This window comes from Centruroides sculpturatus, unplaced genomic scaffold (genome assembly GCF_000671375.1).
Source record: "Centruroides sculpturatus isolate CEXI.00-Female unplaced genomic scaffold, Cexi_2.0 scaffold595, whole genome shotgun sequence".
NCBI classification, from domain to species: domain Eukaryota; kingdom Metazoa; phylum Arthropoda; class Arachnida; order Scorpiones; family Buthidae; genus Centruroides; species Centruroides sculpturatus.
This window is the reverse complement of record NW_019384912.1, coordinates 304333-327627: the sequence shown is the minus strand read 5'-3', so window position 1 is coordinate 327627 and position 23295 is coordinate 304333. Positions and strand designations below refer to the sequence as shown.

Genomic DNA, 23295 nt, shown 5'->3' with positions numbered 1-23295 from the left:
ATTTTCAATTAGTTTGTTTTTTATACTTGGTTTAGGGAGTGATTTGTGATTGACAAAAGAAAACTATTAATCCTATTTTAGGTAAATAAATTGCAGACCAGAACAATCTGAGCCCAGCCTTTAGACACATTCCTATTGCATTCAACCTTTTATACAAAGACACAGCTATGCAAGATTCTTTCAATTGTTGGCACTATCGTCATTGCTAATTGTATGTTGGCGCTACCATGTGGAACCTTAGCAATAGAGTTAAGGAGCAATGAATATGTGATGAACAAAAAGTCTAAGCAACATTGCACTGTTGGCATTCAGTAATGGAAGTCTTGGGACGACACTATGATTATACCTAAAACAATCTAGCAGCACATTGAAATTGTTGAAGTTTACAAGGCTAATAGACACATTGGGTTCTTGATGTCGACTCACTATCCACGTCATGGAAATTATTGTACAAAATATAGCTTTAAATATTTTGTTGCATATTGTTTTTTAATGTTAACAACCAACACATGCTATTGTTTTATTTTGTTTTACTTTTTAAAGTTAAATTTTTACTTTTATTATTGTGTTTTAAAGTTAAATTTAATTTGTATGTGTTCTATGTATTTTTTAATTTAATTTGTTTTGTTATGTTCAACAACTGATGAAGATCCATTAACCGGGTCGAAAATGTTTGCTTTCATTAAATTGTATCTGCTGGAGTAATTTAAGGTGTTAAGTTTGTTTATTTATAATAATAATATTTAATATAAGTTTATATACATATATAAAAATCTCACAATACAACACAATTGAAAGTCATTTAAAAAAAAATGACCTCAAATTTTATTTCTCTAAATGCATAAATCAGAACTTTGAATTTTTTTTCACGAACTGTGCCAAAGTTACATTTGTGCCAAATGTAAAGTTTTTAGCTTGTTTGAAAGTAAGAACTAATTTAGGTAAGTGTGACGAGTATGCTTTTTATGCTAATAAAAGAAATTCTGTAGAGAGAATTAATTACATGAATATTTTTAATATCTGAAAGCTTTCTAATATATGTTTGAGTGTAAACTTCACAGATGAAATGTTAATGATAAAAATCAGCCAAGTAATTGTACTCCTTTTTTTTCTTTTTTTTTCAAAGATGAGTGTCTTTTTTATTGTGTTGTCCTATTTCAGATTTTTTTTTATTTGTGATGTAAATTTATTATAATGAGCTATCAAGGCAAACCTAATATGGCATATTTTTTTGTGTACTGACTATAATTTTTATTTATATTTACATTTTATTATGTATTATAAAATGATTTAATTTTCTTGTAGTAAGCTATATTTAACATAAGCAAAATTCTGTGTTATTTCAGTTCTTTCAGTTCATTTTTAGAGGGTAATAATATTGAAAAAATAAAATATGAACAGAATTAAATATGATTAAAGTTGAATTTTTTTTGTTTTTTCTTTCTTTTTGTGAATTTTATCTACTGAGGATGGAATGAAGAAACCCTAAAGTAGAAATGATGTTTGCTGTTTACTGTTCTTTGACTCTAATATGGCAGATGTTTCTGTATTAAAGTTTTGGAATGTTGATGAATATTCTATTATTAAACTGTAGTTGTGAGTTTTCATCACCATGCCCTGAATATAGTCAGATGATAATATAATGATAAGACTTGTCCAGCCCTGGTATATACATGAAGGAGCCATTTATTGAAACTATACTTTATATAACTTATATGTATTCCTGTATATTTAATTACACTAATTAAATGTATAGTAGCCATAGTAGATGGTCTGAAAGAGCTACACCTGGCTTGTGTTCCACAGTTTGGGCCACCATGGTTATATACTATCCAAATGTAAGCAAGTTACGTATTGTTGGCCTGGTTCACAAACTTCTTATCTTCGAATTGTATGTATTTGAGATTATTGTACTAGCATAATCAAAATGGTGTGACACATCATCTTTACAGTTGCAAAACTTGTGTTTCTGGTGCATATGATTTTAGAGAGGTAAAAATTCATTGCCACAAATATAGTACTCTCAAAAACCAGTTTTTAATGCCTTCTGTAAAGTAGGTATTTTGGTTGTTATGAGGTTTGTGAACTGGGCTGACAATATCTGTGCTGCTGAGTTTTATACCTCCATATACTCTACTCTCTACTGTGCATAATGTGTATATTACTTGAATATATTTAGTTAATATATTACTACTACTATGCTACAATAGTAATGTTTATATATATATATATCTGATCTGTTGCATTCTTATTTATGAAGTAACAAATTAGAAATAATTATATATATAATTATTTCTAATTTGTTACTTCATAAATAAGAATGCAACAGATCAGATATATATATATATATAAACATTACTATTGTAGCATAGTAGTAGTAATATATTAACTAAATATATTCAAGTAATATACACATTATGCACAGTAGAGAGTAGAGTATATGGAGGTATAAAACTCAGCAGCACAGATATTGTCAGCCCAGTTCACAAACCTCATAACAACCAAAATACCTACTTTACAGAAGGCATTAAAAACTGGTTTTTGAGAGTACTATATTTGTGGCAATGAATTTTTACCTCTCTAAAATCATATGCACCAGAAACACAAGTTTTGCAACTGTAAAGATGATGTGTCACACCATTTTGATTATGCTAGTACAATAATCTCAAATACATACAATTCGAAGATAAGAAGTTTGTGAACCAGGCCAACAATACGTAACTTGCTTACATTTGGATAGTATATAACCATGGTGGCCCAAACTGTGGAACACAAGCCAGGTGTAGCTCTTTCAGACCATCTACTATGGCTACTATACATTTAATTAGTGTAATTAAATATACAGGAATACATATAAGTTATATAAAGTATAGTTTCAATAAATGGCTCCTTCATGTATATACCAGGGCTGGACAAGTCTTATCATTATATTATCATCTGACTATATTCAGGGCATGGTGATGAAAACTCACAACTACAGTTTAATAATAGAATATTCATCAACATTCCAAAACTTTAATACAGAAACATCTGCCATATTAGAGTCAAAGAACAGTAAACAGCAAACATCATTTCTACTTTAGGGTTTCTTCATTCCATCCTCAGTAGATAAAATTCACAAAAAGAAAGAAAAAACAAAAAAAATTCAACTTTAATCATATTTAATTCTGTTCATATTTTATTTTTTCAATATTATTACCCTCTAAAAATGAACTGAAAGAACTGAAATAACACAGAATTTTGCTTATGTTAAATATAGCTTACTACAAGAAAATTAAATCATTTTATAATACATAATAAAATGTAAATATAAATAAAAATTATAGTCAGTACACAAAAAAATATGCCATATTAGGTTTGCCTTGATAGCTCATTATAATAAATTTACATCACAAATAAAAAAAAATCTGAAATAGGACAACACAATAAAAAAGACACTCATCTTTGAAAAAAAAAGAAAAAAAAGGAGTACAATTACTTGGCTGATTTTTATCATTAACATTTCATCTGTGAAGTTTACACTCAAACATATATTAGAAAGCTTTCAGATATTAAAAATATTCATGTAATTAATTCTCTCTACAGAATTTCTTTTATTAGCATAAAAAGCATACTCGTCACACTTACCTAAATTAGTTCTTACTTTCAAACAAGCTAAAAACTTTACATTTGGCACAAATGTAACTTTGGCACAGTTCGTGAAAAAAAATTCAAAGTTCTGATTTATGCATTTAGAGAAATAAAATTTGAGGTCATTTTTTTTTAAATGACTTTCAATTGTGTTGTATTGTGAGATTTTTATATATGTATATAAACTTATATTAAATATTATTATTATAAATAAACAAACTTAACACCTTAAATTACTCCAGCAGATACAATTTAATGAAAGCAAACATTTTCGACCCGGTTAATGGATCTTCATCAGTTGTTGAACATAACAAAACAAATTAAATTAAAAAATACATAGAACACATACAAATTAAATTTAACTTTAAAACACAATAATAAAAGTAAAAATTTAACTTTAAAAAGTAAAATAAAATAAAACAATAGCATGTGTTGGTTGTTAACATTAAAAAACAATATGCAACAAAATATTTAAAGCTATATTTTGTACAATAATTTCCATGACGTGGATAGTGAGTCAACATCAAGAACCCAATGTGTCTATTAGCCTTGTAAACTTCAACAATTTCAATGTGNCATTGTTGTGGCTCAAAATGTATCTATTATAAATGTATAACACTTCCCCCATGGGGGAATTTTTTGAAAAATCCCTTCTTAATGTACATTCTGTTGACATACCCTATTAAAAAGCAATCAAAAATGTAAAAAACCGCATCTAAAATAGTATAAATAGAAGCAGAGTTCTTTACGGTAAGCCTTAATCCTGTCCATCTCCCCCAGTGGGGGGGAATTTCGACACTTATATTACAGTATATAAAAACGTAATATATAAAAAAAGTATATAAAAACGTGTGTATTCGAATGCAGAGTTCTGTCAAAATTTCAAAGGAATAGGTAGGAACAAACGAACATTACATTTTTATTTATATAGATAGATAGAAGATGATCTGCTTTAGTTCATCCTCACAGAAAAGCATAATGCCTCACAGAAAAGCAAACTTAGGGCGTCGTACTCGTAGCGCCATCTGTTGGACATAAAAGCCTTAACCCTAGATATATCTTTTAATTTATATGAATGTTTAATGGAATAATATATAGCCTATGTCCACCCTGAACTTCCATTCTAAATATTGGTGAAAGAATTTTTGAAATCGGATGAGTAGTTTCGGAGATTACCCATACATACAAACTTACAAACTCTTTATAATAATAGTATAGATTATGGTCTTTTTTTGGAAATTAAAAGTTTTCCAGTGTATCAAGTTCTGCATATCACAGCATTTGGCATTGTAATTCAGTTAGTGTATTGAAGTTTAGCTTATTTTTATGATAAGATTGTTTATTAATATCTTATTTAATAATATAATTTGCGTAATTAATTAATTTTAAATATAAAGTGGATGAAAGGCCAGTTAACTGAGATACATATTAAAAATTCTAAGAACAACTAAAACTGATTTTAAATATCTGTATGTATATATTTATGATTCAAATTTGAATACATGAATAATAATATAACATAATATAATTCCAAACAAATTTTAACCACTCTTATAAAAAATGTATATCTTGGTTAACTGACAATGACATTGAAGAATCAAATATTTATTACTATATTTATTAGAAAAATTATATTGATATTTCTATTTTTGTGATTGTTTTTTCTTTTAAATTTAAGTTTTAACATTCTTTTCAGATGTAAATGATTCCGGAAGTGATATAAAGTAATTTCATATAAATCATGTAATTATGAGTGATGCTGACGTAAAATCTGTTTCCAGCCATCATTCTCATTCTCCTTCCAAAATGGATGTGGTGTGCCTGCTTGATTTGGTGAGTTAACGTTTCTGCTAATGATGTGGAACCCAGATAAAATAATTTATTGCTCTTTTGCAAATAAGTCAGACACTTAAGAAACATTTGTAATATTAAAATAAAAGTGAAGTTGATTTTCTGACCATTCCTCATATTCAAATATTCAAGTCTAAAGACACACTTTAAAATAAAGAAGCCAATAGGAAGTGAGTATATAAACTTTCATGAGACCGTTCAAAAAGGAATAATTTTTTAAACCAGCAGGTTAATTTCAAAAACAAATACTTTTGATAAGTTCAAACAGCTGTCTTCAGATTTAAAATCAAAAGTTCTCCCTCCACTTGTTGAGGCCTTTTGTGCCTGTTTTGAAAAAATATAAAATGATATAAAAATAAGTTTTTGGGCATCTGGTCTGTATTTCTTGTTTTTCAGAAAATTAAATAAAAACTAGTTTGTGGACAACTAATATAATATTGTTTAATGTTTGTTTTTATTATTTGTTATAAAGCATCTTTTGCATATGTAGTGAATGCACATGCACACACAAACACACTCACACTCACTCAGGCAATAGGCAATGCAAATGTAGTTTGAAATATTCTGAAAATGTGTTTTGTTTATCTCAGTGTTTTTCAACCTTCTTGAATCTGCGACCCCTTTACAAGTTAAAAAATTCTGGCGACCCCCCAGGGCCATATTAAAACTATATCAGTGATTTTAAAAACTACGTATTTAATTTTCTTTCTGTTGAGACCTAAATATTGATCGAAAAACCAATTGTACTGTAAAATAAACAGGCACAGCCTTCTCACTGAAATTGTAGTTTTTTTTTTATTGTAGTGTAGGACCTACAAATGCTTGTCTTTTTCTTTTACTCACGACCCCGTGTAAGGCTTTGCGACCCCCTGTGGGTCGCGACCCCCAGGTTGAAAAACACTGGTCTATCTGATTAAAAGAAGTTTCTTCAACTCTGATATAGACATTACATTTAAGAGTGTGAACATTTTACACTCTAAGATTATAAATATAAGAATGTATACATGTATACCTTTTTTCAAATTTATAATAATTATTCACTGACTTTTTAATTTCATAATTTTGTGCAAGCTTATTTTTAAATTTTGTGTGTTCTGGAATATAATATCTGTATAGCAGTTGTGTGCCATATATGAATTTATATTTGAATATACAATAGCAATCTTATCATTTTTTTTCGCATGTATAGAAATTTGTAATAAGGTACAGTACATAATGCAGTTATAAAATATTAATTTTAATTAATTCAAAGTATGTTAAAATATGAAAATAATCATGTAATATGTATTTATATTTTAGAAAATACAAGGGAAGCAGTGCTTCCACAGCTTCCGTAAACAGCACACCACTGCTGTATAGAATTTTGTTTTCAAACTTAAAGATAATTGTTTAAGATAGATGAAATAAATTTGCTGGTTTAAAGGTTTAGTTGTGTTTTAGTTGTTATTTAATTAGTCTTTTATTCCTGTTTTATGAGACAAAATCTCATTATCAGATTGTTTATCAAAAAGAACAATGTTTAAATATTTTGGAACATAGCCAAGAATTAAAAATGACTTTAGAGGATTATATCTTAAAATTCTAATTTTTAAAGCGTTTAGAAGTAACTTGTTCTTCTTGCAGGACCCATCTAGTTGTCATCCTTTATTTTAAGGAGTGTTTTTAATTTTAAAATTAACATCAGAAAAATTTAGATATCTCCATTCATATAGTTATATAATGTAACTAAATCTGATAGAACTAGATGTGATCTTTTCCTCCCAAAATCAGGATAGCATTAATAGTAGAGTGCTTATCTGATATACAAAAATTACAGGATCATTTCTCATTTAACTCTTTATGAATTATTTAAATGAAACAATTTATTTGACTTAAATTTTCAAGATATAGTAATCAGTTTTACATTTTTCATAAAACATTTTTGAGATTTATAGTTTCTTATTTGGTTTCTATGTATAAAGAATAGAAAATGGCAATATATTAGTTTGAGAGTATTTATTTTAACAGTTTTATTCTTTTAAAATTAGTACAAAATCATCAAATTTATAATTAATGAAAGAATTTTAATTTATTTAACCACTTATGTAAAATTCTACCAATAAAAACAATTATAGTAGTTGGCAAATTAAAGTTAGCAAGACAAATGTGTGTTATGTTCTTAATTATTAATAAGATATGATTTTTTTTAAGGTTATTACTGAAAATTTGAAACAACGTCAAGCAGCATATGAAGAAATTCAGAAAGTGTGCCATGCGATCGGAGCTTCATTACAGCATATTCAATATCAAAAATTGGAATTTTGTGAAGGAAATGTGTTAGATTTATTTTATAATGCTGATGTACTGATTGTTGATATTTCAATTACGGTATGTTAAAAAGTTTTAAATTGGGCTTTTTAAAATAATTTTATTTAGAGAGAAAATAAATTAAATATTAACACAATATTCTGTAAACCTTTTCAGTATGTAGCATTATATTAATAGTTGAAAAAAATACACATATTTTCTGAAATATGTATACAAAATCTTGTTTCAAATTTAGCACATTAATAAAGGACATTCTTTACACACATCTAATTCATACTGCCTTTTTTCAGAGCAAAACCTTTTAAAGAAAAATCACTTTTGACTAAATGTCTCATTAAAAGTTAAAAAGAACAAATAAAATTGAATAATGATACCAGATTACTAATAACAGATTATATTTGTAGCATACAAATTCTAAGAAATAAAATTGGGCTGCATTCTTGTGGCTGTTCCTACACTTAGCAAAGCATAGTTTGAATTTGATTCTTCAAATTTTGATTATACTTTTGAATTGTTTTGATTTCCTTTGATCATTTCAAAGCTTGAGTTTGAAGAAGCAAATAAGAGAGTTGTATGGAAAAGACTAAATAAATCACAAAAATTAAGATATTAATCGATTATTTTTTTATTAAATATCATATTCAGGATGGGAAAGAAAGTCACTTAACACCCCTGCTACAGAATATAAAATGTACCCAAAGAATGTACATTAAGCACATTATGAAAGGTGCATAACTCTAACTGTTCGAGGTAAGTCAATAAAATCTTCCAGCAATCAATTCTGTATGAAATTCTGACCCTAAATGATGTGTCACATGTGACCCCCTTTCCATTTACAGTTTTGAAGTTGCATTCAGTATGGCCGCCATATTGATGGCAGCTGTGTATGTAACACACACAAATCTGTTTCTACCTTTGTCTAATGTGTTCCTGATATGAGAGAATTAACTTTGCGTACATTCTATATTCTGTAGCAGGAGTATTAAGTGACTTTCTTTCCCACCCTGTACATGTTAATCACAATAAAACAAATAAAATGAAAATCTATTTCAGTTTAAACTGTTTTATAACTAAAATTTGCTTTGATTTTAGTTACATTTTTACAGTTATCAATGTATCATTAAAAATGGCTGACTGTAATTTATGTAGTAAAAGATATATTGAAGAATACAAAATTTTTTTTATGCAAGACTGAAATGATACATTGTAAAGACAAAAAATTTTTTGTATTCTTCAATATTTTTACTATTGATATATTATGATATTTTTAATTACATTAAATGAAATTGTGCTCAGCTTTTTCAAGTAGTTTTTTCAATTGTTAAGAAAATTTAAACCTTATCTACTTTTTCACTCCAGCACTAATTTTCTTTTCTTCTAACATTTTTGGGTCTTTTATAACCCTTCCTCAGACTTCATTTGAATATATCGAATTTAATTCATTCTAGTTTTTTTTAAGACTATACTGATGACATCTTTTGAATTAATTTGAATCATAGTTGTTGTAGTTGTCCAACTAAACACTTTCAAAGCTGGAACAGTTGATTAAAAACACTGTATATCAGTCATACTTGCTTCAGCACATTGAAAATTTAATGAAATACAAATGCTGAAAATATTTGTACTTCAATTAAATTTTAATTTGCTGGAGTAGGTATGAGTGGTGTGCAAATGTACAGTGTTTTAATTTTTCAATCATAGTTGTCTGTACTGTTATTTTCCATCATAAATTTTCAGGTATTGAGAATGCTTGTTGCATTTTTTTGTTGATACATTTATTTTTTGCTTCTATATATATTTTGAGTTACTTTGCATATTTGGCTTCTCTTTTGTTGTGGACTCTTAATGATTCTAACCTTTTCCCATTGTATGAAGATACATAGGCTGTTTTTTCTTCAAGCTCCAATGGTGCATGAAATATAACAAGTATAGACAAGTATAAATAACAAAATGAATTTATTTCTCAATTCACTGGCAGCACTGTTCTATGACAAGGGGATGGAAAAGCTTGTCCACAGATATGACAAATTCCTCAATCTTCATGGTGATTATGTTGAAAAGTATCCATGTTTATACCTAACTTTTGGTAATAAATTCATTTTGTTATTTACACTTGTCTTTGTTCTATGGACCATTGGAGCTTGAAAAAAATAGCCCTTGTATATTGAAAATAATGTCCCACAGTCATAACTGTTTTTTATTAATAGACATTTTGAAAATATAGTATGAATGGATAGCTGAAAATGTCCTCTATCCAATGACCTAATCACATTTTTCACGTAGTTACATTTACAGCAACATATTTTTGCCAAAGTGTGACAAGTTGTACAAACTCATCCCTGTAAAAGTTGGAAGTCTTCTCATGCAACCACTTCCATACCTCTGCTATCACTCCACATCTGAAGAGAAACTGTGTTCTTGAGATGCCCCTTAACCTTTGGGAACGAGAAAAAATTGCAAGGCACAAGATCTGGGGTTTAAGATGGATAGACTAAAATGTCATTGAACTGAAGCTTCTCTAATGTTGTATATGTTTGCTTGCTCATATGAGATCAATCATTATAATAATGGAGAATTGCTATCTTCTTAGGTTGAACCCTATGCAGCTGTTGCTTCAGATTTCTTAGGGTGACAATGTATTGTTCTGAGTTGACTCTTGCCATGGTCTAGGAAGTCAGGTTGAATGATGCAATTGCAATCCTAGAAAACAGTAACATGACTTTTTCTCAGCAGGAAACATTGAGGAAATTGCTTTGAATTTATTTAGTTGAGGTGAACCCTTATGTCTATTTCCCATGAATTGACATTTTGTTTTGGTCATAGTGGTGCACTCAGAATTTGTCACTGGTCATAGTTTTGTGGAGAAAGGCGTCACCTTCTGTATTGTAGGGAGGCAAGAGTTATTGACAAATTTCTTTTCACCAATATTTCCTTTTTTTTGGAAGCTGTCAAGACACCCAACAGCTTATTTCTTTAACTGCATGTTCATGTAGATTATCATTTTCAGGTCTGCAGTGTGCAAACATGATGTTGCTAAGAATTACTGCTAGATGGATGAGTGTATCGAGAATCAAGGTAAATCCCAAACCAATTTTGACACAATTTTTTCTGTCATCATAAAACTTATGACCGTGGAGGCATTACTTTTCAATTCACCCATGAAGAAGGATGAGTAGGATATTAGATCAATGCATTTTAAAATTTGTCACTGCAGTTTTTCTGCTTGTTGGGTGGTATGAAGAAGTATATCTTTCACAGTGCAAAAAACACTTTAGGAGTTTGAGGGGTACAGTCTCTAAAATCTGCACAGATTTATCTTCATCTGTTAAGGCTACATATTGTAGTATTTTCACTAATTCCTCTTTGCTCTCTACTAGGTGCTTATATTCTTCTACATGTTTGCGCGATTGTTTTTGTATTTTTTTTCCTTGATCTTGTAATGGAGCTAGATATTTTTCCACCATTGGTCTAACTTGTCCTTCTTCCTTGAGGATAATAATTTGAATTTATCAAAGGAGAAAAATGAATTGGAATTATATGTGAGATGAGATAGAATTTTCTTATTGTGTTTAATTAAAAAAGTCAAACTTGCCACTTCAGGTAGTCGTCATCAGGTTTATGTCTGAAGATGGTTTATTAACCAGGTAAAAAAATTAGTTTTTCTCCAATCTTTCATTAGTGTTCAAGGTGTCTTGATTATTTAATTAAGTTTAATTTGGATACATACATAAACCAAAGATGCTCTTTCAATCTAAATTATTATATGCATGACATCATCTTTCATCTTTAAGTTTTTTGCATTTTTACATGAATTAACAAACTATAAACCCAAATTATTGAAAATGCTGTCTTTTGTTTAATTAATTAGATTTTAAAAGTTATAATTATTGGCATTTACAGTAGACCCCCCTATAACGCGGAGATAGGTTCCTCGTTATACGAATTTCACGTTGTAGGAATTCTTAAATACGTGAGCCAATCACAGCCCGACACGTGTGAAGTTTACGGACTACGGCTGTTTGAAAGGTTTTCTTCCATAAAATTAATCGATTCTAGACTAATTCGACTTAACATTTCCAAAACACGTATAATTTTTTGGGAATAATCCGTATAAACTATGCTATAAACAAAAAATTGTAGGATTAATTACCGAGTATGCACCGTTCGATGTTGCCATTGCTTAAGCTTGTTTTCATCGCGGACCAGCGCACCAAACTACGGCTGCGATTTTTGATGTTATTTTTTTGCGAAAACTTCGTTTAACTTTGGAGACATCGTTAATATAAATAATTTTTATGGCCGTTGAATAAGAAGTGTTTTTTTCACAAGAAATGTATAAAATTAGAGTACTGTATTAGACTTACGGTACCTAATTTACATACTGTACAGACGATAGTAAACAACTTACTCGCCTAAACTCTCTGTAGCATGGCGCTNACGATAATAAACTCAACTTAGTACCTAAAATCTCCATAGCGCGGCGCCACGCTCGACGGCGGAAATTACGTATTTAATTATTATTATAATTAAATACAAGTTACAATAAGTTAATATATAATTATATATACAGTACCTAATTTATATATAATTAATATATAATTATATGTACAGTATCTAATTTATATATAATTTATATATAATACTGTACAGACGATAGTAAACTCAATTTACTCGTTTAAACTCTCCATAGCGTGGTGCTGAACGGCGGAAAGTAGTTCGGCTGCTCATCCGTGATGACGAGTTGGTGATGACGTTTTACTGCATTTTACGCGTCCCTTTTAGCGTCTTTATATGAATATTGTCGCAATTTTTTTGCTGCGTTATAGGAATCTACGTTATTGGAACTTGCATTACAGGGGGGGGTCTACTGCAATTTATTTAGTATAATAAAAGTATTTTTTCACTAGTTTTGTTTTTCATAATGTATTCTTCAATTAAGTGTATAAAATGTTAAAAATTTATCTATGATTTTTTAATAATTATATCATATCATTATATACGATTATATATTGTTGTGTAGAGGAAAGGTGGCAACAATAACGAGTCATTGGTGAACATAAATAGATGTTTATTAGTCCACAGAAGGTACTAACTCTGCAGCATGCAGTACAAGAAAAACTGAACTTCTCTGATAGCTTGTGGTTTTGTAGCATAAGGGAGCATTCTTGAATTATGCAAATGATCGTAAATTAACATATGTTGATGTTCGAACTTTGAGAATGTGAACATAAAAAAACTGATGCACCATGGAGCAGGTTCAAACCAGAAATCTTTTGATTCATAGACAGAGATGATAACCACTGTGCCATGGCACTTGACAGTTGGAAATAAGGGAACTGGGCAATATTAATCTTTATATATATCTGATTTCAACTGAAATTAACTATGCACTGTCCATTAATTATGTGTACAGTTTAAGGGGAGAATGGGGTTATTAAAAGTACATCATTATACACAATAGACAGGAAAGAGATCAAAGCATTGTCTATTTGGACTTTTTTATTGGTATTATTGGCATACAGATTTGTTTCTTGTAAGCCTACTTACAAATCATGTGAATAAACTGTCAGAAAATTGTGGCAGAACATTTTAAAGTCATTTCTTTAATAATGAGACCCACAAACCTATTGTATAAGTAATTAAAGCAGAGGAGATCTACCAAAAAGTAGTTCATTGTACAGTTGACCCCCCCCCCCTATAACACTGTTGATAATTCTATTTTATATGAAATCCATGTTGTACATGTCACTTAGATTTTACAAATACGTATGCTGGGCTGTGAACGGCTCGCGCATTTGTAAAATCTAAGTGGATTTCATATAAAACGGAATTATAAACAGTGTTATAGGGGGGTTGATGGTACACAATTGGGAGGGAGTCTAAAATGGTTTAAAAACTGTATATGTAATTAATGAATAATTTCCCTAGTAATTATTTTCCTTACATTTTATGTTACATTAAATAGTAGAAATTAATTATATTATAATTAGTTAGTAAATGAATTAATAATGATGATTCAATAGTTGTATGTATTGCAATTCAATTAAATTCACACTTATTAAATTTGGGTTTATTAAATAAATTAATAGTTGGAAAATAAAAATTTTAAAGTGAAATTACTACAATGGTTTATAAATTTTCATTTAATAAGTTTCAATTTAAAAAATTTTTCTTATAGGATCAGAAAAGTTCCTTAATCTATCACTTGGGAGTTCGAGAGAGTTTTAATATGACACAGAATATTTTGCTTTATAATGATATTGATTCAACTTCATCTCTTTCTCTTAAAGCAAGTATTTCTTCTTTTAATTTTCAAAAAAATTATACATGTAAACTTAAAATTAACTTGATGAAATTGTGAAAAGTTAATGGATGCAAATATAAAACATCCAATAACCCGGTTTTTAGTTTAATGTGAAACAATTGGTGTATGGTTATATCTGAATTAATATTTGTGGAAGTAAAGATTGGATGGAAGTGTGGGTAGTGTAAACTAGTAACATGTTTGCATGGCATGTGGGAGTTACGGATTCAAGTCCCTTTTTGGGCTGATTATTTTTTTCCAAAACCTTCTAAATTATAAAATATTAATTTAATTATAATTATTAAATTTGTCAAGAGATGGTGCCGAATGCCTATCTCTAGACCAAATTACTTGACTTTTAGTTAATAATTACTAGCATTATTATAACTCAATGTAATCTGACATTTTACCTTGATTTACAACCTCTTCTAAAGGAACTTAACTCAGGCATAAATTGAGTGCTGTTTGTATTTATTTTCTTAATCTGAGGTCACATTTTATCATGTCTTAAACAGCACTAAACAATGTAAATTGATTACAGTTATTTTTAAAAATTAAACATCTGAGAGTAGGAAAAAAAATTAANTAATGAATAATTTCCCTAGTAATTATTTTCCTTACATTTTATGTTACATTAAATAGTAGAAATTAATTATATTATAATTAGTTAGTAAATGAATTAATAATGATGATTCAATAGTTGTATGTATTGCAATTCAATTAAATTCACACTTATTAAATTTGGGTTTATTAAATAAATTAATAGTTGGAAAATAAAAATTTTAAAGTGAAATTACTACAATGGTTTATAAATTTTCATTTAATAAGTTTCAATTTAAAAAATTTTTCTTATAGGATCAGAAAAGTTCCTTAATCTATCACTTGGGAGTTCGAGAGAGTTTTAATATGACACAGAATATTTTGCTTTATAATGATATTGATTCAACTTCATCTCTTTCTCTTAAAGCAAGTATTTCTTCTTTTAATTTTCAAAAAAATTATACATGTAAACTTAAAATTAACTTGATGAAATTGTGAAAAGTTAATGGATGCAAATATAAAACATCCAATAACCCGGTTTTTAGTTTAATGTGAAACAATTGGTGTATGGTTATATCTGAATTAATATTTGTGGAAGTAAAGATTGGATGGAAGTGTGGGTAGTGTAAACTAGTAACATGTTTGCATGGCATGTGGGAGTTACGGATTCAAGTCCCTTTTTGGGCTGATTATTTTTTTCCAAAACCTTCTAAATTATAAAATATTAATTTAATTATAATTATTAAATTTGTCAAGAGATGGTGCCGAATGCCTATCTCTAGACCAAATTACTTGACTTTTAGTTAATAATTACTAGCATTATTATAACTCAATGTAATCTGACATTTTACCTTGATTTACAACCTCTTCTAAAGGAACTTAACTCAGGCATAAATTGAGTGCTGTTTGTATTTATTTTCTTAATCTGAGGTCACATTTTATCATGTCTTAAACAGCACTAAACAATGTAAATTGATTACAGTTATTTTTAAAAATTAAACATCTGAGAGTAGGAAAAAAAATTAATGAAAATTTTAAACTAAATTTTTTCTATAATTTTAATATAAAAGAACATAATGGATATTAATAATTTTTCACAATTAAGTTAATTCTTTGAAATTTGTTAAAACTGTATATTTTAAAGTATTATATTTAAAAATTTGAAACATTTAAAAAAAATATTACAATATCTTTTGATGAACTTATTAAATACTTAATTAAAATTGTTATATTTAATAATAATTTGAATGACCTGCTTATTCTTTTCAAGAAAATTATTTTTATAATACTTTAATAAGTCATTGTTAATTTTGTTTAGCACAATAAGGTGTCAGCCTATTCCCACAAGGATTACCTACCATAATTTATAATGGGTAGCATGTAGATAGTATTGTTTCCATTTTTGGGGATGGAGAATAATATTGGTCAACTTTCATTGTAGGCAGATTTGCCTGTATTAGGCACAATTATAGCTAGCATTTAGACTAAGATGTGCTTGTATTAACTAATTAATCAGTTAATCATTAAATTTGTTTAAAAAAATTATTAATATATATTTTTTTATTTTGCAGTTGTCATGCCAGAACTATACACTAATAACATATAAATTGAATGATCTTGGCATGTGCGTAGTAACTGATCCAGCTGGATTACGATTGGTTCCGGATGATGTACTCGAATCAAAACAACATTTGAGTTGCAAACTGAAGAAATTATTACAAGAAGTTGAACTACAGTCAAAGTAAGTTATCTGTTTTATTCACTTCTGTAATTATAAAGTTTCAAATAACATTACATTAAATTGTTTTGTAATAATTCAAATTTTGTAAATAGAAATTCACATATACACACACCACACTAAAAGATGCTAAAAAATATAAAATGAATATTTTACTTTCTTGTGAGATTTATATATAATTATATATTAAACTTTGTAAATGAATAGAAAATTAGAAAATAATGTGATTAAAATGAACTACTATCTTGCATATTTGAAAATTATGCAAATTATTGAGTATAGAAGCTAAATATATCAAGTAGTTACATCATTGCTCACTGCAAAGGATGAGAGAATATATTCTGAAATAAGGAATTACAGATTGATATAAACATTTCAGTTTAAAATTTTTGTTTAATATTTAATTTATTTTATGAAATTATTAAATTATAATAAATTTTTATAAAAATTAAAAATTTAGTAATATAAAATAATTTTTTATTACAGAAAATAACTGGCAGTTATAATTTCATATCTATCTTTTTTCTCCACTTTTTAAGGAATGACTAATTAGAATATTTCCTAAATAGAAATAAGTTAATAAGTTATTAAATGATTCCTTAATAATTATTATTAAAAGAATCTTGTATTAAAATTTAGACTTTACAGATTCTGAACTTGTTAAAAGTATATTGCAAACTGTAATAATGAATTTATAAGTGACTATTTGAATAAAAAGTTGTTTATTACCTTTCCTCAACAATTTGATTTCATATCAGTTGCATTTTGTCAAATTGCATCTATGTTTACATTAAGTTACATCATATTGAAATTTATATCTTATCTAGCTGTACCTTATCATATATCAGACCATTTCATCAATTTGAAAGTATAATTCATTACTTGTGTTAAAAACATAAATATATATAAGAATATTAATGTTACAGTTTGTTTTATTTTATATAGTTATAAGAGAAACCTTCCAATTTATACATGAAATTAATGATAATTCAGAGGCTGCTGCATTTATTTGTTTCTGAGAGGAACAAAAAATGAATCGTATTTTTAGTTTTCTTAGAAGAAAATACATTTAGTAAATCTTGAAAATGTCATTAATTTCATTTATGGGTTGGAAGGTTTCCCTTGTTGGGATTATACTTTATTAAAAAGTATATATATATAACATCTATAATAAATTTTTACTTTATCATTTATTTTAGAGCTCACATGAAAGAAAAGTTTATTTCTGATTTAAGATCTATAAAGAAAAATTTCACTGGAGAAGAATTAGCTCAGGTAAATATGATTGATTTTTTTTTTTTACTTTTTAACTTTTCTAAAATTTAAGTTTGTTAATTGTAAAACTGTGAGTGTTTACTTGTAATATCTTTTAAAAAATTTTTGGGCTTGCATATAATATCACAGGAAAAAAAAAAAATTTTTTTTATTTTCTATGATGATGCATGTAATTTTATGATTTCTTAATTCAGTAAAGGTTAACTGATGACCCAACATAATATAAAAATAAATGAGATTACATTAATTGTAATCTTTTACAATGCCATATAATATAAATAATGAATTTATTTATAGCTTTATTTAAAATAATTAATTTATATGTTGCAAATGTAATGATTTTTTGTATCGAACATCGTTTAAATATTTAAAAATTGGAACATAGCTATATTTTATGGTTCAAAATTTTCAAAAGATAGAACTGTTTTTTTTTTTTTTCTTTACATTCCTGATGAGGACCTCTGAAAGACAGCCAGAAATGTTCAAGCATTAAAGTTTGTTTGTTTATTTTATTGCTGGAATTAGTGTTTAGGTGTCAAATTGTTTGTTTATTAATTGTAATATTATAAAAAGCAACAAAATCTTTAAACATTCCAGCAAATCGTTTTTAATATCTTAAAAACGTTTTTGAATGCTTTAAGCGATTATCCTCAGTTATCATTCTGAATTGACACAGAATTTGAAATTACATAAAATAAAATTCAAAAAGTGGTTACACAAATTTACATTAACATGTAACAAGCTTAAATAATTGTGATAATTTTTACTGGATGTATATATTTTATTTTATTTCTTTATTTCGTCTTAATTAATTTGTATAGTCTTTGCGATTATTTAAGCTTGTTACATGTTAATTTAAATTTGTGTAACCGCTTTTTGAATTTTATTTTATGTAATTTCGAATTCTTCGTTCAATTCAGAATGATAACTGAGGATGATCGCTTAAAGCATTTGAAAACGTTTTTAAGATATTAAAAATGATTTGCTGGAATGTTTAAAGGTTTTGTTTTTTTTATATTAATTTTAGTTCCAGTAAGAAAGTATTTTATATATGTAATGTTATAATTAATTTAATTAAAGTAAAATTAAGAAGAAAGAAATAATGTGTGATGTCAAAATATGTAAAAATAATATATATGAAAGTTAATAAAGCAAACAATATAACTTTAACAGTTGATAACAGTTTGGAAAAACACAAACATTTTGATCCAGTTAATGGACCATTTTCAGACATAACATAATGGATTAATTAGTACAGGATAGGAAATATGAGTGAATAAGTATGGGGAGATGGACTAATTTTTCACATCATTGTGAGATTCTGGACACACACCCCCCTAATTAATTGGAAATCAGTGTCAAATACATAAATTTTTAGAAGTAATATTTCTGATTTTAAATGGAAAATTTTTAAGTTAAAACAAAGGAAACTGGTAAAACTGACTTCCTTCTCAATGAAAGTTTGATATCCTTTTTGTTTTCCCTTATCTTTACAAATGTTGAGTCATATACAGTCCAGTTACCCCTCTGTAAACCCCCACTCATCCTAGACACGTGAGAATAATACAATTCTCTTATTGGAGAAAATCATCAAAAAAAGGGGATTCTTTAGTATTATTCAGGGAGTACGCCACGAAATTCCATAGGAGAAGGACGTATTTTATATAAGTTCCCTATGGTCAATGCCCATATTCGAATCCCGTAGTTCATACAAAGTTTGTTATAAAGTTTGTTATAAAGTTCCTTCTAAGTTAAAGAAGATGTCTATTGAAGTGCCGCCAAAGAACTAACCAAAGACAAGAACATTCGTCCAGAACCTAAAATACAGAAGAAGATAAACATATTTTGAGGTAGTATGGTTTAATTGAAATTGTAATCTCTCCCTCTGTGACATTCCATAATTATAAGTTGAGGATTAGAATTTGTATATCTCATATCTTGTTCATTAAATTTTTGATACTTTGTTTTTAAATATGTCTCCTTTTGTCTCTCCATATCTGATAAAGAAAAACCTCTTAGTCTCTCCACTTTTGTTCAACGCAGATTAACACGCATTCGTTAATCAAAGTGATTAACTGGTATCAAGGATCCTGACGTGATCTAGAACATCCCACCTAGATCTTTCTTTTTAACATATTAGTTAAAGCCCTCCACCCTTGATTTCTTTAAATAGAAAAGCCATTCTTTTGGACAAACCGAGGACTATTCTCAACAAATAGCTGCCGAATAAGTGGTATAAGAGTCTTAACTACTCCATATCCCCGGCTATCCACTCACACCATGGTATGAAAGATTAAGGTGCCAGAATGGGTGGGAACAATTACCTCAATTATTAATAATACACTGTTTCTTACACTGACATTGAGGTGATTAGTATGTACTTGAACTTATCAACCAATGATTATCCTCTTTGTATGTATTTTTATTTCATATATCTGTAAGAATATACTGGTACATACAGTAAAACTTATCTTATTCAAAGCTCCAAAGGACCAGAAAAACTTTGAGTTATGGATGATTTAAGTTAGGGAATGAAAAATACTGATTCTGAATATATTTTTATTTTTACTGCTCTTGCATTATATAAAGAATGTTTGATAGATTTTTGTTTTAAACAGCCTGCCTACATAATGCCTTTCAGCAAAATATTCAATATAACTAAGGCACAGGTATTGCAGGTACATCTTGTTGAGATAAAGTGAGAGGACCTCTTGCTTTATCTTATCCACATTGTTTGCAAATGAATGTTGGACAGGAGGAGAGACAATTAACTGTCTGAAAATTTCATGGAAATCCATTAATTAGAATCACTTTGGATAAATAAATATTAAAATTTGAAAGTAACATAAATCAGGGTCAGTGTGAGGGGCTAGCCATGGATATGGAGTAGTTAAGACTCGTGTACCACTTAATCGGCAACTATTCTCTTGAATAGCCCTCTGTTTGTCTTATAAAGATGGTTTTCCTAATTCAAGGAAATCAAGTGCAGAGGGACTTACTGTTCGAATGTTAATTTAAAGCAGAATTAGATGATCGCGTAATCATCCTTTCCCTTTTGTCAGGATTCCCGACACCAGTTAATCAGTTTTATATTACGTGGATTAACATGCGTTATCCCTAACTTGTGAGTAAGAGGAGCGAAGGAAATTTAAAGACGAATGAGTATGAATAGACAATATTAACCAAACCATTTTCATATAACAAATCAAAACATTTAATGAATCAAAATATAAAAATATACAAAAGAATGAATCTAACCTAATCCTAAATCTTAACCTAAGATTATTTCTAAACCTAATGCATGAGAGAGTGTTCACATCAATCTAACTTATATTACCTTTCACAGGTCTTTCATATATTCTCTGTATCTATATGAGGGTCTTCTTCCTTTCTTGGTTATTTCTTATATTTTCTATGGACAGTTCTTTTAAATCTTCTTTTTTATCAATCTTGTATACTTTGAATGTAGTACTATGTTTTTATGACTTCCTTTCGGATTTGTATAACAGCCTTGTATGACGATATTTTTCTTCTGATGATATCTTTCTTCGTATGGCAAACCTCGTTTCGACGGACTGCCTTTGTCTTATGGCTAACTCTCTTCATGTGGAAATACCTCGTTTCGACGGACTGCCTTTATTGTATGTCGGACTTCTTTGTGTGGCAATACCTTCCTTTGATAGACTACCTCGAGTGGTGGGAAAATGTCCCTTTTATTTGCTCTCTAGTAACATGTGCAAAAACTCATGTGACTCATCATGAGTTGGCCTAGGAAAGGAAATCAACTTCCTTTCAAAATCGAAAGTTTCATCTGTTTTTGTAAAATTCGTTGAATAAGAAAAAATATTATTTTCTCTTAATTTTTTTTCTTCTTCTTCTCAACTTTGTTAATTTTCAGAATGACCCTCTCCTGAATTTCCATATTCTCATAGTCAGGGGACCATGAAAACTTTTACTTTCACAGAATTTGAGTTAAGAAAATTCACATTGGAGACATTAAATTCCTCTGTTGTTCCATTCCAACCTACTGAGTGCTTCGTTTTGTATGAGTTAAATAAATATTCAAGTTATATACATTTGAGTTAGAGAAGTTTTACTGTATTTAAATATTGTATTGCGTAAACTTAATAAAAACATATATATCTGCAGGAATTACAGAAAATGAGAAAACGACTTGATGACCCCAATATTATCTCTGGAGAAGTTGTAACAAATATGTTGCTTTTATACAGAGATATACAGGTAAAATTTTTCTTTTTTTAAGTTAATGTAAACACAATTTATATTTAAAAATATGTATTTCAATAAAAAGTAAAAATTTGAGAGATTCAAAATTTGCATATTCTGTTGTTTTTATAGTTATGTATTTCTGTTATCCTTTAACAATATTGCTGTTAAACTGGAGATGTTTATTAATTACAGAGAAACTAAGATTAGAAACAAATATGTATGGAACTATAGTACTTGTGCAAACAAAGAACTAAAAGTAATGTTTTAATGAAGTTTAAACTATATTACATATTACGGTATTAGTACTTTTTGTGACGGAAGCCCATTTTTAGAGTTCAGAACATGTTCAGATAATAATAATCTGAAAATCTTCGGATGAGATGTTCTGAAAATATGAAGAATGAAATAAATTATAGTGAGTTTATGATACTGTAAAAATCATTTAAAATCTGAAATTATTTTTAGGACTATGATGCAATGGTTACCCTCGTTGATGAACTGCAAACAATTCCAAATATAAAGTTTACTTTCACATTGCATATACAATTTCATTATGCATTTGCTCTTAACAGGTAAGAAAACCAATATTTCTTTCAAAATTTTTACTAATAATAATTATTTAATGGATTATGTAAATGTTTGAATTTCTTTGAAAATTTGATGACAACAAAATTCAGGGTTGAATTTGGAAACTATAAACTTGAAAATACAGCTATGAGTATTTTTGTTCATACAACTGCCATGTTAATAAATATATAAATCAAACCAAATAAATAATTGTTAATACAGGTTAATTATCTATGGTTATGTGGCTTTAATAATTAATATAAATCTGGAAATAGATGAAGATCTGGGTGATGTAACTGACATTACATCTGCGCAGTAAGCAGAAGATAGGGGTATGAGCCTTGGTTGATCATTTCTTTCAGATTATTCTCAATTATTTAAATAATTTAAATTTAATTTCTAATTATTAAAATATGGATAAAAGATGGCAGTCTAATTATATTACTTTAGACAAATTATATAATTAGTTAATTAAATTAATAACCCAAATGTAGCTCCATAAATCTAAATTTGATTTAATTAGACTGGATGATTTCTTATGTTTAAATTATTTTATTATTTACTTCACATAGACAATATCTTTAGTAAAAGAAATGTTTTGTCAATCATCTGATAATTCTCAGCATATAACAATTGAGTTTGGTTAGATGATTTAAAACATTTATTTTTTTTAATTAAAACTGTCAGCTTCCTTAATTAAGCAGTTGTTTGATTTTTTTGTTTATAAACTCTGATAAGTTTATAACAGTATACTTTAAGTAACAAGCGTCATCTTGATCAAGCACAGTTATAAAGTTGGGATTTTAAACTGTAGTTATCATTTAATCAATAAGCATTTTTTATTTTGTGTAAA

The 23295-nt window shown here is 28.0% G+C and overlaps 1 protein-coding gene across 1 annotated transcript in view; it reads left to right on the top strand.

The window, feature by feature from the left end:
• Positions 1-23295, top strand: part of LOC111631666 (mitogen-activated protein kinase kinase kinase 5-like) — a 109046-nt gene that overhangs the window by 21745 nt on the left and 64006 nt on the right. Inside the window, exons 3-10 of the mRNA XM_023375964.1 lie at positions 5327-5463; positions 7672-7848; positions 13967-14081; positions 16078-16085; positions 16204-16373; positions 17570-17645; positions 21795-21887; positions 22341-22447. Coding sequence (XP_023231732.1) covers positions 5380-5463; positions 7672-7848; positions 13967-14081; positions 16078-16085; positions 16204-16373; positions 17570-17645; positions 21795-21887; positions 22341-22447 — 830 coding nt within the window. The 5' untranslated portion in view covers positions 5327-5379. The remainder of the gene's footprint in view (positions 1-5326; positions 5464-7671; positions 7849-13966; positions 14082-16077; positions 16086-16203; positions 16374-17569; positions 17646-21794; positions 21888-22340; positions 22448-23295) is intronic.